The 17,818-nt window shown below is 42.1% G+C and overlaps 1 protein-coding gene across 10 annotated transcripts in view; it reads left to right on the forward strand.

Moving 5' to 3' along the window:
• HDAC9 (histone deacetylase 9) overlaps positions 1-17,818 on the forward strand; it is a 472,213-nt gene that overhangs the window by 239,143 nt on the left and 215,252 nt on the right. For all 10 annotated transcript variants that reach the window (XM_053359136.1, XM_053359133.1, XM_053359143.1 and 7 more), the window contains 3 exons: positions 13,126-13,367; positions 15,101-15,248; positions 16,495-16,621. In XM_053359136.1, coding sequence (XP_053215111.1) covers positions 13,126-13,367; positions 15,101-15,248; positions 16,495-16,621 — 517 coding nt within the window. The remainder of the gene's footprint in view (positions 1-13,125; positions 13,368-15,100; positions 15,249-16,494; positions 16,622-17,818) is intronic.

Here is a 17,818-nt window from a genome sequence, read left to right on the forward strand (position 1 = left end):
GTACATTTCAAGAAGAAACATTCAGTGGGTACATTTTTATGGCAACACAAACTGCAGTCTCCAAAATGCCCAGTAAAACCATTAGGAACATACCATGCTGGAGAATACAGGTATTTTGACCCATTAATCATTTTACCCAGCAGTTGCGGTAATGTGCTGACACTTGCGTGACTCAGGAGACTGTGGCTTAGAGTCTTTGGTTTCCGTGGCAGAGTTGGGCCTTGGGGCTGCTGCAGTTCAGCAGAAATTGTTTGCTGGTATTCAGCATATGTTTCGAACATTGCATTGCCCCACTACAAAAAGAAAGAAAAGAAGGGAAATCACAGAGGAATAAAATGGGAAAGGTGGTACTGCAATTTCACCGTTAGACCACCTAGAGAGCCTATTGTGATCCAAGAGAGGAATTTTTATTTTATTTTATTTTATTCCCCATATATCCTACCTTTCCTCCAAGGACCTGAAGGTGGTGAACATAGTTATCCTCTTCTCCTTTTTATCCTCGCAATAACCCTGTGAGGTAGATTAGTCCACATAGTAACCTTTCACATTGATTCTTGCTCCATTTTCAGCTTTCGTGTGTGTGTGTATCTTATTTTCTTCCCTGAATATCTTCTTCAAGTGGCACTTCAAAAAGTCAAGATGTGGGAGCTCCAGTGTCCCATTCAGTAACATTAGGGTGAACTTTATTATTTACTTCTAAATATGATAAATGTCTCTCAAAATGATGAATGCGAAAGAGATGAAGATATGCTACATAGGTGTAGTAATGTATCGTTGAAAGATTGGAGCTTGGACAGCAACTGGAACTGGAACTGTTCTGGAGGGTTATTGGAACTGGAGGCAGCTGCCTTAATAATTTTTGAATGGAACAGGTGGTTTTGTATTGTTTCATTCCACTGTGTTTCAATTACTCCCCTTCAGACAAGAGAAATTGTGAGGGTATTTATATATCAAGGACATTGTTTTCTAAAACGACAAAGAATGATCGAGCAGCATGAACCATAAGGAATTACTTATTAGGTCACAATGACATCAAAATTAATTATTGCTACAACTGTTCTCAGTAGTGATTATTATGGAAAAACTGAAGAGGAATATGATTTGGCCAAAACTGTGTAACAAAGTACAAAAAGTCATCTGTGGAGACAGAGTTTACTAATTAACAAACTTAATGTCACAGTGGCAAATACTGTATCAGAGATGTTGGCTGGGTTGGTAACTTTATCGTCTCATTCTAAGAAAGAGTTTCAAAGCCCCGACACCAATGGGTCTTGCTACCTTTCACAGAAGATAATTAAGAGGATTGTAGGAGAATCTGTTTAGAAGACTGAAAGCCATAAAGAAGTTGCACTGTGTTCAATATGTCTCCCAAATGCACCCTGAATTAGCAGTTCCATTGCATATTATATAGCAACTTGGAATACTACTCCCAAACATTAAAGTGGATGGTGTGGCAACAGGCTGAAATAGAGCTGTGTCTGTGCACCAAACCCCCTGCAAACCCTTTTTACAGTTCATACATGGTGCTTACTGGCTCATAATATTCTCACAAAAGCCCTATGAGAGGTATGTCATGTTGAGGGATGGTGACTGGTCCAAGCTCTATGGCTGAGTGAAGATTTGAGCCTGGGTCTCCCTGAACTTAGACAAGCACTCAAACCACTACACCACACTGGGTTACAAAGAGCAGGCATAACATTTACATTAGATAAAACTGAAAATCTAGTAATTGAAGAGTTAAGGACGAAAACGAATATCTTTACCCAAGGCAAGAAAATGCAAAACTAGGTTGTTGCTACCTTTGGTGGCCACTGGTGCTAATGTAGTATATTTTACAGTGGTTTTCTTGTGGATATATTCTGCAACATGCCATTGATGAAATAATAGTTCATTTGTGTTGGATTTACACTGGACTGCCTTCATGTCATTCTGTTTTATTAGTTCTGCAATGCTTCCCCGGTGTCATCGCAGAAGTATCTGTCCTGCAAGAAATGGTTCATGACATGTGCAATAAGTAAAAGCACGGCAGAGAATCTTCCTGTACATTATAAAGATCCTGGAGCCTAGTGATAGCAAAGGTCATTAAAGGCAAAGAGATTCTTATATTTGGTTTTCATTATTGAATCTGGCTTGTTTTGCTATAGCGTGCAGGCTTGCCAAATTGCCTAGCCGTGAAATCTGTGGAAATAAAAATGCTCTGGGGGTGAGGGAAGGCTCTTATTGAAAACAACAGAAGTGCCACTTTAGGCCATGTTTGTCAAACAAATATGCAACGTCTCCAAGGATCATCTTGGCAGCAGGAGGCAGGGGTGGGAATGGCACCCCTCAGTCTGCAAATGCTATTGGAAATTATTGCTTGCATGTCAAGGTCCCCAAGCCACCCCAATAAAACACAATTCACACAGAATTTTTGTTCAAGGTTTTTGGCATAATTTTGGCCACAACTTTATTAAAATACAAAAAAATGTGAGTGGTTGCTTAGGCATTGGTTGTAACTATCTGACCCTGCACGGGGACAGACTGACATTCGCACACCCGCGAAAGTTAGAAAGGGAAAACATTTTGGGGAGAAAGATGGAGCTGGGTACCATGCCCTCACCTCTCCCCAAATGCTCCCAGGGGCTCTTGTGTGGCCCTAGCCCCCTGAAAGGGTTTGGACAAAAGCATGGCGAGCCGCTGGATTCTTTTACCGGAATACCCTTGCAGCATCGGAGGGGCAGGCACAGCCAATCCATGCCCCTCCACCAACCAATTCATAAAACCAATGCCTAACTGCAACCTTACAAGTTGTGACAATTTGCTACGCAGTAGGCAAAAACCAAATGGCACCAGCCAATCAGCCAAAGGGACAAAATTCCTACCGGGCCCCTGCCCCAAAAGCAGACAACTCCATGACAGGCATAGCAAGATCAATGTGAACAACCCTAAATATAGGGAGGGTGGGTGGGTGATCCGATGCGCACAGCAAAAAGAGGAAGCTCAATGCAGGGAATTTAAGAGTTCTGGCTGTCAATCACAAAATGGCAACATCAACTTCTCCCCAACGACAAGAGGAGCCCAATCGCAGCAGTGGCCAGCTACCTTCACCCGCCCAGCAACAGTGGGATGTCTTGATAGACCCCACCGCAACACGTGCTCTCCATGAAGGAGAACACGCTTTGTCAAAATGATAGGGGATAGGTTTAGGTAACAGTTCTTCCTCTTCCTATACTATCAAGTTGATGTGGGATGAGCTGAGGAAGACAGGAGAAGTGGAGGGGTGAGGTGGAGTTGGTGAACAGAATGAGCAGGGGTGACAACCCCTAGTGTGAATATATGTTCGATTCCCACAATCACCTGACTTTTGCTTTTCCACCGAGGACCAAACTTTCTTGCCCATGCGGCTGCAAGGCAGGGTTGGCCAATTTATATTCCAAATTTTGTGGGGCAGGGCTTTTTCCTTGGCTCCAATATGGTACAGGAGGCAGCACTGAGAAAATGCCTAATGCAGTATATTGTAGCAAAGATAACATGGCAAGGGGGCAGGTTTTGCTCCCTTTTGTGTACCAGATTAACAACCACCCCGTATTTCAACTGAATAGCAACGCTTGTGTTTAATAAATATATGAACTCTGTGGTCATCCGTGAGATGTGGTTCAGCCCTGCTCAGACACCCCAAACTCAATGTCTCCTCAAATGAGAAAGAGGAGCTGGGCACTACAGGAGATCTTCACACTGCCAGTGATCATGAGGAGCTATGCGATCTGGAAATCCCTGCTAGGAATGAGTGGATTGGATTCAGTTTCTCACTTTTCCAATCTTAAGCACCACAATTTCTCCTTCTACAAGCATATCATTGCAAAGCAGTTTGCCTCATATGATGCATTTTGTATGTTACTTTCACCGATTTATCTATTTATATGCACACTTGACCACTGCATATGCATTTTTGTACACATTTCTTTGCTGAAGGACTGTTTTTCAGATCCCAGAGAAGTTCGAACTTCAAAGGGTAGGAAAGCTGTGTTTTAATTTGCATATTGTTTTGGAAAACGTGAATCTGGTAAGTTCACATGTAAATGTGAATTGAATCAAATTTCTGACCCAGGGACTGGAGGTCCCCATAGCAGTTTCCAGGTGTCCTAGCTGATTCTCAGAGCCTGATTCTCCCCCTGTTGCCATCTTCTCCAGGCCAAAAGATCAAATGAGATGGTAAGACAGGCAGGATATTTTTGCATATATTCCCACTTTATATAATGCAGTTTTGCATGTTATTTTCACTAATACATATTATGGACACAGGGTGAACATTTGTTGAATATTGGAATATACATTTCCAGGAAAATATCACAAATGGCATTTTAAATTATTTAAATCCTTCGTATAATTATTGTAATCTGGTAATTATTGTTGGTTGGGTTATTTTATGTATAATTATGTATACTGTGTAATCATTTATGTATAATAATTATGGAACAATTCATTGAAATATATCCAAAATAGAACATTAGTTTTGCTGAGAAGTAAGAAACAAATTATGGGAATTAATTTCTTTTCCACTGATACAATGCCCTTTTCTTTGTGATGTTTTCTGTTTCTCAGATAGGTCCAAAAATGCTGTGCATAATAAAACTAGCAGTCTGTGCTTCCGATTAGTCAGTTAAATGACCTTTTGGAAGGTTGTCACACATTCAGAATTATGTTTATTCCCAAGTTCTTCATCTAGTGGGGGATCTGTTTAATTTGTCTTTTAATTAAAATATACGAAGATAAATCATGAAGGGCAAGGCTATCAATGGCTACTAGCCACGATGACAATCTTCCATCTCCTCTGAATGCCAGTTGCTGGGAATCACAGATGGACAGAGTACTGCTGTTGTGTCCATGTCAGGCTTCCCACGGGCATCTGGTTGGCCACTGTGAGAAAAAGATGCTGGACAAGATAGGCCATTGGCTTAATCCAGCAGGCTCTTCTTGTGCCTGCCCTCTGATCATCCCCCAAAGCCATAATTCACATAACACATGCACAAATGACAGAGATTGGAAGTAGACTGGTCTGTCAATTTCTAATTGAAAGCATTCTGGATTGTACTTGCAAACACACACGTCCCCAAGTCCACCATGGATCAGGAAGAGGTTCCTTACTTGATCTGGCAGCCGTACAGTATTTCACAGGCAGTAGCTAAATCCATAGCTTGCACTACCAAAGCATCTCCTTGTGAAGCAAAAGAGATAAAAAATATAGGGAGCTCTTAGAATCTGGAATGAAGAATAGTTTGGATTTGATATCCCGCTTTATCACTACCCTAAGGAGTCTCAAAGCGGCTAACATTCTCCTTTCCCTTCCTCCCCCACAACAAACACTCTGTGAGGTGAGTGGGGCTGGGAGACTTCAAAGAAGTTTGACTAGCCCAAGGTCACCCAGCAGCTGCATGTGGAGGAGCGGGGAAGCGAACCTGGTTCCCCAGATTACGAGTCTACCGCTCTTAACCACTACACCACACTGGCTCTCAATGAACTGAAACTTAGGAAGTTGCCTTATACCAAACCAGATCATTGGTCTATCTAGTGGTGTATTGTCCACGCTGGTAGCGGCTCTCTATGGTTTCAGACAGAGCATGTTCCCAGCCCTACCTGGAGATGCCTAGGATTGAACTGGGGACTTTATGCGTGCAAAGCAGATGTTCTTGCACTGAACTACGGCACTCTCATAACTGCGAATGCATGCTAGGTCAGTTCTCTCAGCTACACTCCTCCTTCCTGCTCGGCAAGATGGGGGCCGCCGAGGCACCACACTGGTGTTCGTGATGGGTTCTGTAAACAAAATGGCATGCCATGTTCGGCTTGCAATGATGTGGCTATGTGACATGCTTCCTGGAATCAAACTGACAAAGAAAATAACAAATCTGTTCTCTGTGGGTACGTGGTTGAAAATCTGTGGACTTTGGCAAATTGCAAATAGATTTGTAAAATGTGGTGGGTGGGAACTTTGGCTCAGCTATACTTCGCAACTCATTCACTCTGAGTATCCCCTATTAATGTCAGTTGAACTGCTCTAAAACAAATGATGGTTGCAGCAGATGATTGTTGTGATGTACTTAAGGAGCTGAAAGCTTTTCAGAGCTATTCAAACTGTTAATTGCTTCATACTTCAACCCCAAGTGACCCCCCCTGAGAACTGATTCTCATCATGGCGGTTTTCATCATCAGTACATACTGGCTTAGTTGTAAACAGAACAGACTGCATTAAACTAGCATGGCTGCATTGCAAGAAGTGCAGAGTGCACACTTTGCATCTGGGAAGTCCCAAGTCTAGTTCTTGGCATCTTCATGTAGGGAATGGCAATATTCCTGCCTGAACTCCTGGAGAGCAGCTGCTAGTCAGTGTAAGCAAGAGGGAGATAGATTGGCCTATGTTCTGACTGAGGCTGTGCACGCTCCCCAAAGAAGCCTGGGAACTGTAGTTTCTTAAGGATGCTGGGAATTGTAGCTGTGTGAGTGGTAATCTAGAGTTCCCAGGATTATCAGCGGTATTCGTGTGTATGCTTGAAATGTATGGTTCATATGCTACCTCAGTACAAGGCCACTTCCTATGTACAATTTGCTACATTACTTGATTTTTGTGTGATGGGAAAGTCCTTACCGGTTGCCTTTTTGAAAGTAGGCACAAGATTGAATGTGCTTCTGAAATAACCCCCCAAATGAAAAGATAATAATAATAACAACTTATTATTTATACCCTGCCCATTTGGCTGGGTTTCCCCAGCCACTCTGGGCAGCTTCCAACAAAAGATTAAAAGTACATTAAAACATCAGTCATTAACAACTTCCCTAAACAGGGCTGCCTTCAGATATCTTCTAAACATCAGATGGTTGTTTATTTCTTTGACGTCTAATGGGAGGGCGTTCCACAGGGTGGGGACCACTACTGAGAAGGCCCTCTGCCTGGTTCCCTGTAATTTTGCTTCTCGCAGTGAGGGAACCCTCAGAAGGCCCTCGGTGCTGAAGCTCATAAGTTGCTGCACCCTCGACAATGGAGGAGTGAAAAGCACATCCCTAAGGGAGTTGCTTCTTTCCCCTTCCAGGGGTGTCCCCTCGGCACCTGCTCCAGAGTGTTCCCCACCCTTGGTGGAGTAGCTTCTCAGGGGATTAGAAAAATCTCTAGCATAACTTGTGGTGTTTATTTTTCTATATTTTTAAACAAAGTTGCAGCTAGTGGTGCATGGTTCTTTCAAAAGGACATTCTTCTGTGAATATGGAAGAGCAGCATAACATTAGGAACACAGGAAGCTGCCTTATGCAGAGTCAGGGCGTTGGTCCATCTATCTCAGTATTGTTTACATGGTCTGCCATCAGCTCTCCAGGGTTTAAGGCAGCAGCCTTCCCCCAGCCGTACCTGGAGATTCCAGGGACTGAACGTGGAGCCTGAAGAGCCACAGCCCTTCCCTAAAAGTAGAAATTTGCCTGTACTTATCTTGTGCATTCAGAAGTTTTCTTGTTAGTTTTTTTTTTAATGCTTACAGTAAATTATGTTAATTTGCATTTGGCAAACTAGCAATATCTCAACACAGGGAAAACCTATATGCTTCTACATGGAGGGGTGCAATGTCTCATCTGCTGTGTATATAATGACATGTGGAAAAGCGGGCACTTCAAGATGCTCACGTGCACATAAGCTGAATCAATGTGACTCGGGAGAAGGAAGAACTGTACTAATCTGGCCTCCGTGAGCAGAAGCCTCCATATGGAGCTGGCTCCTCAGAACCTTTTTTGTTATGTGCATCGTGGATGGGAGGCAACCCCGGCCACTTCCCCACAAGGAGGACCACTACCTGGGAAATGTATTCGCAAGACCATACGGAGACGTCATTACTGAATCTTCTTAACTGCGTTGCCAGCAAATAATTGTGTAGGCTTGGGAACAGGGACTGCTTTGGCAGCGCATTGCCACAGCATGTGGTGTTGTACTGGCATCACCATGCAACTCAGGATGTGGCACTAAGATGGCTTGATATTTTATATATATATATATATATATATATATATATATATATATACACACATCCCCACCTGGAGGCATCTTAGCATACATGATTTTGCTTGCCAGCTCGCTGGCATAATCATGGCAATCTCGTCTTTAAAGCACTCGAGTAAATTCAAAGGTTAAAACCCACATTTATTTCTGGACTATTTTTATCTCACCCTTAGCAGAAGTTGGCTGTATGAAAGATGCTCAGATTCCTTGTAAGGAAAAAAAAGAAGCCTTTTTTGAAAAATGAGGGTTGCTTGATTACTTGGCAGGAAGCTGCATGCAGGGAAGCTTTAAAGGCTCTGCTGAAATATATATATATATATACTGAGAAGCTGAGATATATTTCAGGTATTCTCCTGTTGACATATTTTTGCAGTTTGTCATGAGTTACTTAATTTGTTTCATCAGGCCCCCCAGGTCCCCTGCTGGCAAATAGCAAGAGGCTGGCTTGAACCTCTAAGACAGCAGGCAGATACAGCCTCCCTTCCTAAGTGCTCGCTAAGCGATGGAACTCTGTAATGCAACAATTAGGAACTTGTCACATGTTTGGAATTAGGGGGCCGTTCATGGTTATGCTTGGGTTTGTTTGCATATTTCCAAAGAGCAAGACGGATTTTAGAGAATCAGTGAAATAAAGCCATTAGTTTTCAAGCAGCTTGCCCGCTAGCTCTTTTTAACTTCAACAGCTACAGTTTCAACATCAGTGATGGTTTACTTGTGTGGGGTTGTCTGTGCTTCCCTTTCAGGCGGTTGGAAGGAGGAGGGGAAGAGTTTTGCATATCAAAACTCTGGTAACTGTCTACAGTTGTTTTAATTCTAATTTGTTGGCATGCATGCATTTGAAAGAAAGTGTAATAGTAATAATAATAGTGGACAGGGACCAATGTGGTGTCCATGGAGATGTGCTTTTAGTCCTGCCCTCCGCCTGGTGGAAACAGCATAGGAACCAACTCCTATGAGCTGAGAGGTCTTCAGCCCCCCAATAAGATATTTGAGGGGTCTGGCCCCCCCTAAAGTTGATGGGCATTGCCATTCAAATGGTGTGTGTGCACTGTATCATGTGATTGATTGTGCGAGGCAGGGCTTATCTTCACACACACACACCCAATATTTTACGCAAGTTAACACCCCTGGCAAACACCCAGTATTGTTCCCTTATTTATTAACCCAAACATTCCACATCTGGGATGGTTAGGAAAAGGACTAGAAATGAAACTGCTATGCAAATCTATGGCATGACTGCGCTTGGAACATTATGTCCAGTTCTGGTTGCCACCCCTCAAAAAGAATATGGTAGAGGTGGACAAGGTAGAGGTATGGTAGACAAGGTATGGTAGAGGTGGACAAGTAAGGGACAGTCAAAATTATCAGGAGGATAATTAGCTAATTAGCTAAAGTGGTGCTTCAGGTTAAGAACAGTTTCAGGTTAAGAACAGACCTCCAGAACAAATTAAGTTCTTAACCTGAGGTACCACTGTATTTCTTTACACAGCATATAGTTATATTGTAGAGGGAACCATATGTATGTGTCCTACACTGACAAATCTGCACAGAAGGATACACCCATAGACCTCTGAAGCAGCAGAGGGCAATTGAAGTCAACCCTTTCTAACATTCTGCAGGCACCTCTTGACTCAATGTGCCCCAGAGATGGTTGTAAAAGTGAGGATCTCATTCCTGACCTCTCCAGACAGAAAGCTGCCCTGTATTATATTTCTGTGTATAGCCATCTCACCTTTCTGGTGTTTTCTTTATCCATCCTGTAATGGATTTTCTGCCCAAAATACGGGCACTTGCTTATCACCATAGGTCAGTAGTAGAGCATCTTCCTTGCATGTTCAATTCCCACCATCTCCTTGTAGACCCGGGAGAGATCCCTGTCCGAAACCCTGGAGAGCAGCTGCCAATCACTGGAGACAATACTGAGCTAGATGGACCAATCATCTGACTCTCTATAAGGCAGTTTCCTACATTCCTAAGTATGTAGACACCAAGGGCGTTGGCTGTTTGGGACTTGTGGTGTTAGAAACAAGCCCATAAAACATTGGTCCTAGAATAAGAAGGAACAAGGCCAAATAAATGCTACTACACTTTGCAGTCGTCATGTGACAGTTTTGTTTTGTTTTTAAAGAGATCCATTGTAGCTCCATGGAAATATGTGGCCTGCCTTTGTGGCAGGATTTGTTCCCCATGCTCACAGGTGTTTGTCTGTATTCTATTTTGGGCTTGAATATTTTTTCCTGTTGTCAATATTGGGAACGTTTCAACCTGCGCAGACTGCAGGCAGTCCCGGAGAGCAGGGTTTTTGCTCGGTTCTGGCATCTTTTATTGTCCCCAGTGAGGCTTATTATGTGGCACAATGGATAGAAGAAAATCCATCTCTCCACTTTAAACATGATAAGCCTTTGTCACCTACAATGCAATTAATGCTAAAAATAGACAAGCGCCTGTGATAAGGCAGTGGCTTGAAGGGGATGAGCCACTGCCAAATAACAAAGACTTATCTGGAGGGCCTGAGGAGTCAGCCTCCACTGAGCTGTCAGTTTGCTGATTGCCATTTCTCTGTGAGTTTGATGAAATATTCATGCCTTTGCTCCGCTCGCTCTCCAAGCACTATTGATTTCTTGTATAAACGCTGCTATATTTAGTCTAGACAAATGGAATGTGGGTTGCTGCAGAATAAATTGGATGAAAGGGCTGGGATCTCGCTGTCCGCTTTTCTCTTGGTCTGGGACAATTATTTATAATCAAGGGTAGTTTTTGTAACTTAAGGGTGATTTCTTTTCTCCTTCTTTGCAATTTTGCCTCAGAACAAAAGCCAGGAGTTGGGCAATATCCTTCTGGCAGGTTTAAAAATGCTTGGTACATAAGCTATGCCTTGAGCTTCATGATAGCTGTTTCTGAAAGTTGAAAAAGAGAGAAAACCGATAACTATGCTTGATAATTGTTTGTTGATAGAAAAATGTAAGAGAGACTCAGCATCTTCTATCATCCATATGTTCTTCCCTTAGGCTAGAACATTCCCAAGTGGTTTAAGGGGCTAAAAATATGTATGCAAGCATTTTTATTTTAAAAAAGAGCCTTGCATTTATGCTGCACGCTCCTTTTTGAAGAGCCAGAGCACTAATATTATGTTTATATAGTGCTCCGTTTTCCTTGTATTGAACTGTGGCAGTGAAAGAAAAGTGAGTGAAACAAAGAAAGGGGATGTTGATTTTAAGAGATAGGATATTCTTCCAATGCCCATATGCACATACTTCTGATATACGGATCTGGGCAAAGAGACTAACTCATAGTTTTGTTTTCTAAAACACTGTCTGGTATAGTTGGCTGCTCCTGCCCTCTACTGGATCTACTGTGCACCATGGGCCTTATTCTGCTCACAAGAGAAGAGTTCATCTTTGTGAAAACAATGCATAAAATTCTAAAGAGTAGATATGTGATATGAATTCATATGTTTTCCAGCTGCCAGGAGAAAGTGTCAATAACTTTGGAGGATTCCGGAACTGCAGTCTGTAAAGCAATGGACATTTGTTATGTTCTGTGACTCTGGTGCTGTTAGATTAAATGGCATTTTAGGGGACTCTTAAGGGCTACCTCAAAATACCCCATATATTGGCTTTCCCACTGGTTTTATAATGGTTGTCAGAGCTCCCAGTTCCCACACCATAACCCTATGAGAGGACCCTGCTGTCAACCACACATAAAGATGGGAGTATATGGGAGTTCCAATTGCCTTCTAGAAACAAAAGGTGATACTGACAAGGAGTCTTAAATTTCCTGTTTCCTTCTTCTTTCAGTTTTGTGGACATACTCTGGACTGCAGGAAAACCTGTAGGAAGAAGTTTGGCAGGAATGCCAAAAGTTGGGTGGGTGGGAATGAAAGGCGAATATTTCAACTTCATTTAGTCTTGGAAGCCATGCTGAAATTCTTATTCTGACAAGAAATCCCTTCTCTGCCACTGGAAATACAGCACCAAATTCTGAAATTCAGAAATGAATTAATCCTGACAAGCATGGGTTTATGCCTTGTAAATGTTTTCTCATTTCTCTTCTCATTATTGCCTCCAGAGGTGCCAAGGAGTATTACAGCAGCAATCCCAAACAGTGCTGCGAGAGAACACCCCATAAAAACATAGCAAGCTGCCTTATCTAGACTCAGGCCATTGATGAGTCTTGTCAACACTGATAGGAGCAGTTTCAGCCTCCCAGGGCTTGAAGCTGGGATGTTTGGTGTGCAAAGCATGAGCAAAGCACTGAGCTGCGAATGAAAAGCACCCAGGAGCCCACAGAGATCCCTATCCACCAAGAAGGATGTCCCCTGTAGCCACCCAGACTGGCTGGGGCAACCCAATCAGATGGGCTGGGACAAATAATAAAATTATTATTATTATTATTATTATTATTATTATTATTATTATTATTATTATAAATTTATTCTGTATGATTTACTTTTCTGGCCTTACCTTCTTCTAGTCAGTCTCTGGCTGGGACTGGTAATTCTTCCCTATCTCTGCAATTGTTATCATTAATCATTCAATCATTCCACATTCAGAAATGGAGTAGGAGATCATTCCTGTTGCATCTCTGCATGTGTCACCGCTTGGGGTGGCTGAGCACTTGTCTGTTCGCCTTGCAGCAACCATCACAGGAAGGATCTGTGGCTCAGTAGTCCAGTGCATGCAGAAGGTTCATGCTATCCTTCTCATCACCAGGCATGGCAGAGAAAGACCCCTGCTTGAAACTCTGCAGAATCACTTTCAGAATGGACAATATTGAGCCAGATGGACTAAAGGCCAGCTTGCTATAAGTAGCTTCCTATGTTAAATAGCAACCTATATTCTTCTTAAAACCATTGGTGATTTGTGACCATGCCTTGTTAGTGCTCACAAAGGATGCTCACAAATCCTCAGTGAGTCATCCCTTGCCCTCTCCAAGCTGGCCATGGAAATAAATGCTGACGTCCTCTTTCTGTTGCTGCCAAAAGGTAACATTCAACAGGCTGTATGACTGACAATAGCTGGTGAATGGCAAATATCATGATTTAATAAAACTCCTATCTGATCTTTCCCCTCCCCCTACCCTTTCTCTTCCCCACCCCCCTTGTATATCAGTGGATGTGAAGTCAGAAGTTCCTGTGGGATTAGAACCTATCACGCCATTAGACCTGCGGACAGATCTCAGGATGATGGTTCCCATGGTGGACCCAATGATACGTGAAAAGCAGCTACAGCAGGAACTGCTCCTGATCCAGCAGCAGCAGCAAATTCAGAAACAGCTCCTTATAGCAGAATTTCAAAAGCAGCACGAGAACCTGACGCGACAGCACCAAGCTCAGATCCAGGAACACATAAAGGTAGCAACATGTTTCTTCTCTTCCCAGATTGCACCACAGCAAGCTAAGTGTTCATAGACTTCAGGGCATTGTCTCTTGGGATGCCATACAGCAGAATGAAGCTTCAGCTATATGAGCGGCGCATGCGGTGAACACACACATTTGTTAGCATGTGGTTTCCCCCAACTGTGTTTATAAAAATGTTTGCAGGGGTGCACAACAGAGGGAGCCACCTGAAATTCATGTATTTTGCAGAAATGCATAGTATTCCTAATTGGAATGTTCTGAAAACTTTCCAGCCAATTAGTGAACACATTGAGAGCTGTATCAATCTGCTTTAGAAGTGCCTTGTTTCCTTCTCTTTGCTTATGTATGGGGTCACAGATTGATTCAGACAGGTATGCACAGAAGACCTTCTTTAAGACACATGGCCATATTTTGCACAGTACTATCTGTATGCAGAAATTCGGCCAGATTTGTAAAAGGTACAACTCCAAAAAAGAGAAAAGGTGAGATCTTCAGAAGAGTCACCAAAGGCATCCAGTTGTGTTTAGCCCCTAATTATGTTAGCTTTGGCGAGTCTCTTTGTAAAATGCTTGTTAGCTTTGGACTGACTCTGTGCCTGTTAAAATGGAAACAGTTAATGTGACCTTTTTAAGTTAGCTCTGCTGAAGAGAATGAAAAATTAAATAAGGGCTTTTGCTTAAGCAATGCAAGAAAGTCCAAGATGGGCTTTTGCCTCTCATGCTTATAGCTCATGGTGCTTCAGAGCTGTGATTAGTTGGGCATGAAATAATTGCTCTTTGCTTGGTGTGTGAGAAGAGCAACCAGAGCCTTTGGTCACGATGGCAAATGTGCAAAAATAGCACAAAAAAATGTGCTTACAAAAGAAAAAAATTGGTTATATGGAGATTAAAACATTAAGATAACAATAATTATAGAGCTGTGTCACATTTTATGGCACTTTTCTGGAAAAGAGAAAAATCAGAACACTGGACTGGAAGAGCAAAAGAAATCTGAAGGCAAAGAAGGAAATTACTTTTCTTTTGGCCCTGATCCAGCTGAAGGGGTGCAGCAATCATGTCCCATAATCTGTGATGCTGGCAGATGTTAAGATTCAGCAGAGATGACTCCACTGCAGTTTGGTGGGTTCTGCAGCTGTGGGAGCTCCTGCTGAGCTCACCGAAGGCTTGGTGGGGCACACACTACTGCTGGCAGTATCTCCCATTAATGGTAGCTGTCATATGGCCCTGAAATGGGATATGGTGGGTGTGCAGCAGAGCAGGACTGATGGCAGATCCACTGGATCCAACGTCAGACCATTTCCTAGCAAGGGGCCCAGTGAAGACCCTCTACTGCACCAGCCTGAGAGTTGGTACAGCAAGAATAAATAATCTGCTCACCACCACCACCTTCCACCCAGGCCATCAGGAACCACCACCACATTTAGGAGTGCTCGCTTAACAATGATATATACTGCCATCAAGTGTATTCTTGATTTACTTGGGAGTAAGTCCTGGTGAAATTGGCTGAGTGCTTCTGAGTCAGCACAGATACAATCCAACTATGAATTCACTTGAAATCAGTGGGACAAGTTAGTCCCGGAGAAAGTAATTCCTGTAGCTTTCAAAGGGACTAATGCACAGATGATTTTGTTTGCTGTAGGACCATGGACTGCAAGTGGGGTGGTGGCTGGGCATGACCACCTCCGGCCTTAAGACTATACTTTCTTATGACTATGTCTTCTTTGCAAGTTACAACAGGAACTCTTAGCCATCAAGCAACAGCAAGAACTCATTGAGAAAGAGCAGAAACTGGAGCAACAAAGGCAAGAACAGGAACTGGAAAGGCACCACAGGGAGCAGCTTCCTCCACTCAGAAGCAAAGAAAGAAGCCGCGAAAGTAAGATCTGTTCAGCCAAGGTCCGGTTGAAAAACGCTATCTAACTTCTATTGGCTTGCTCACTACTGCTTCCTCCACCACCACTGCCCCTCCAGTAAATGACTACATATATAAAAATATGGTCTGGCAATATAATTCCGTTCAGTTCCAGGGCACTTCCAAGTGATTTGTTTATTCAGCGTTTATCATGATTTGTTTGCAGGGAGATTAGACAATGCTGGCTAATTAATGAGCATTCATTCCAATTTGTTTGTGGGGAAGCTAGAGGATGTTATGCCAAAGCAAGTGTTATTCCATACTTCCCAGTGCATTTTTCCATCATGTTTCTTAATTCTAAAAGTCTAATCTCTCGTGGGTTTGTTGTGCAGGACCTCTCAAACAATTATAAATGTGCAACCTAAATTTGCCACAATTTGATTGAATCCCACCCAAAAATAGCAACAGTTTGGAACTGCCCGCATTGTGTGTTCCATTAAAATCCAAAATCATCCCTATTAATTGCATTGCTAATATTTGTATGGAAATGTAGATAGATAGGGCACGATGATTTTAATTGACAGTCTTCTATTACTGTGGCTTCTAGGCAAATAAATTCAAAAAAAGAAACGGCATTACTGGAATGTGATACTCACTAGGGGGAGGCAGATACATATAATTCCCCTTGCAAATGGAATGGGAGTGAAAACTAAGCTGTTTCAGTGCTTCAAAAATATTATTTACATGGGGTAACAATTTATAAACACCAAATGTATTCATTATCCCCCTGGAATTTCTCATTGATAATAAAGTGTGTACTAATATTTATCAAAATAGAGAATGTTGTGACATTCTTTAAATATGCTTTTAGCTTATAAGGGAAATTATATAAATTTAGCAGTAGCATAATGCCGTGTTCAAAGTTTTGAAACAAGGTTCTCAGAGACCTGTATTACTTCAGTGATCACAATGACACACGTTTCAGAGTGTGTCCCCCTAGTTTATACTGTGCTTTCAAAAACTATCCATAATATTTTTTTAAGTACCCAGGCTCTCATTTTTCTCTAATGACTGCAGTATTTGACATCTTCTCTAAAGAAAGGAAATCAGGGGAAAGGCATTATTTGATACAACTATTGTCTGACACTCATATTTACATTTTTTTCTAGCAAAACTGTTGCTTTTGTATGTGCATCTGTTTTGGTTTTTTTAATGAATTCTGGACACTCTATACAATTAGAAACATGGGAAACAAACCTATTTCTTTTAGGAGCAGTGGCCAGTACAGAAGTGAAGCAGAAACTTCAAGAGTTTTTATTGAGCAAATCTGCAACGAAAGACTCTCCAGCCAATGGGAAGAACCATTCCGTTAGCCGGCACCCCAAGCTCTGGTACACGTATGTTTAGCCTTCTGCTATCTTAAACCCTCCCCATCCCATAAAGTGGAAAAGCAAGTTTTAAAGTTCCAGATTCCAAAATGATAGCAAACTGAGAAAGTTGCTGCATATCATCATCTTTGCATCCTAAGAGCTAATGTACCTCTGCTGGATATTGACTTTACTTATAAAAACCTAACATGTAGATCCACCAGATGCCTTGTTTACTTAGCATTCATCCTGATTTGCTTGCAAGGTGTTACCTCTCTTCCCCATCAAATGTTCATTCTTCCTACACTTTTCAGAGTACAGTGGTACCTCGGGTTACATTCGCTTCAGGTTACATACGCTTCAGGTTACAGACTCTGTTAACCCAGAAATAGTGCTTCAGGTTAAGCACTTTGCTTCAGGATGAGAACAGAAATTGTGCTCCGGCGGCGCGGCAGCAGCAGGAGGCCCCATTAGCTAAAGTGGTGCTTCAGGTTAAGAACAGTTTCAGGTTAAGTACGGACCTCCGGAACGAATTAAGTACTTAACCTGAGGTACCACTGTATATTCCCATCACATTCCCAACCACAAAAAGTCTGTTTAAGTGGATTTGTTGCAGTAGGGCAACAGAGTGCTCTAGTCCACTTGGATTGGACAAAACTAAATTTCTGGTTTGTGATTGAATACTGTACTTCCCACAAAATAGTGACAGCCTAAAGGGCCCCCTCCCCTTTTAGCTTATTAGAAGTATTTAATTTGTGGAAGTATCATTAGTATAGAATAGGGCTTGATAAAAGCAATAGGGAGACATATTTCCCTATTGAATTTCACATATGCCAACACTCTTTAGTTTTGTAACCAATGTAAACAGCTGTGTTTAACCAAAATGACCACATTCAGGATCAAATTACACAATTTACCACTTGTTCCCATCAACAGGCCTGAGATTCACTATTTTTGCTCAGATATCCTTGAGCAATCTTGAGGCTTTGAATTTGCTTTCAGCTTATGCCATTTTTCTGAATAGTTCATTACAATAGTCAGATGATTTTTTGTTGTTGTTCAAAATGCCAAGCAAGGCATTCAGATTGATATTCTTGTGCAGATTCTTGAGAAAAATGAAAACGGGTGTTTTATTCTACACCTTAATAGGATAAATGGAATAGAATTTGGGGAAAAATGGTTCTCATTTCAACTATAAATGAGTTTCTTGATTAATCTTTGACTGAA

This window comes from Podarcis raffonei, chromosome 12 (genome assembly GCF_027172205.1).
Source record: "Podarcis raffonei isolate rPodRaf1 chromosome 12, rPodRaf1.pri, whole genome shotgun sequence".
NCBI lineage: Eukaryota > Metazoa > Chordata > Lepidosauria > Squamata > Lacertidae > Podarcis > Podarcis raffonei.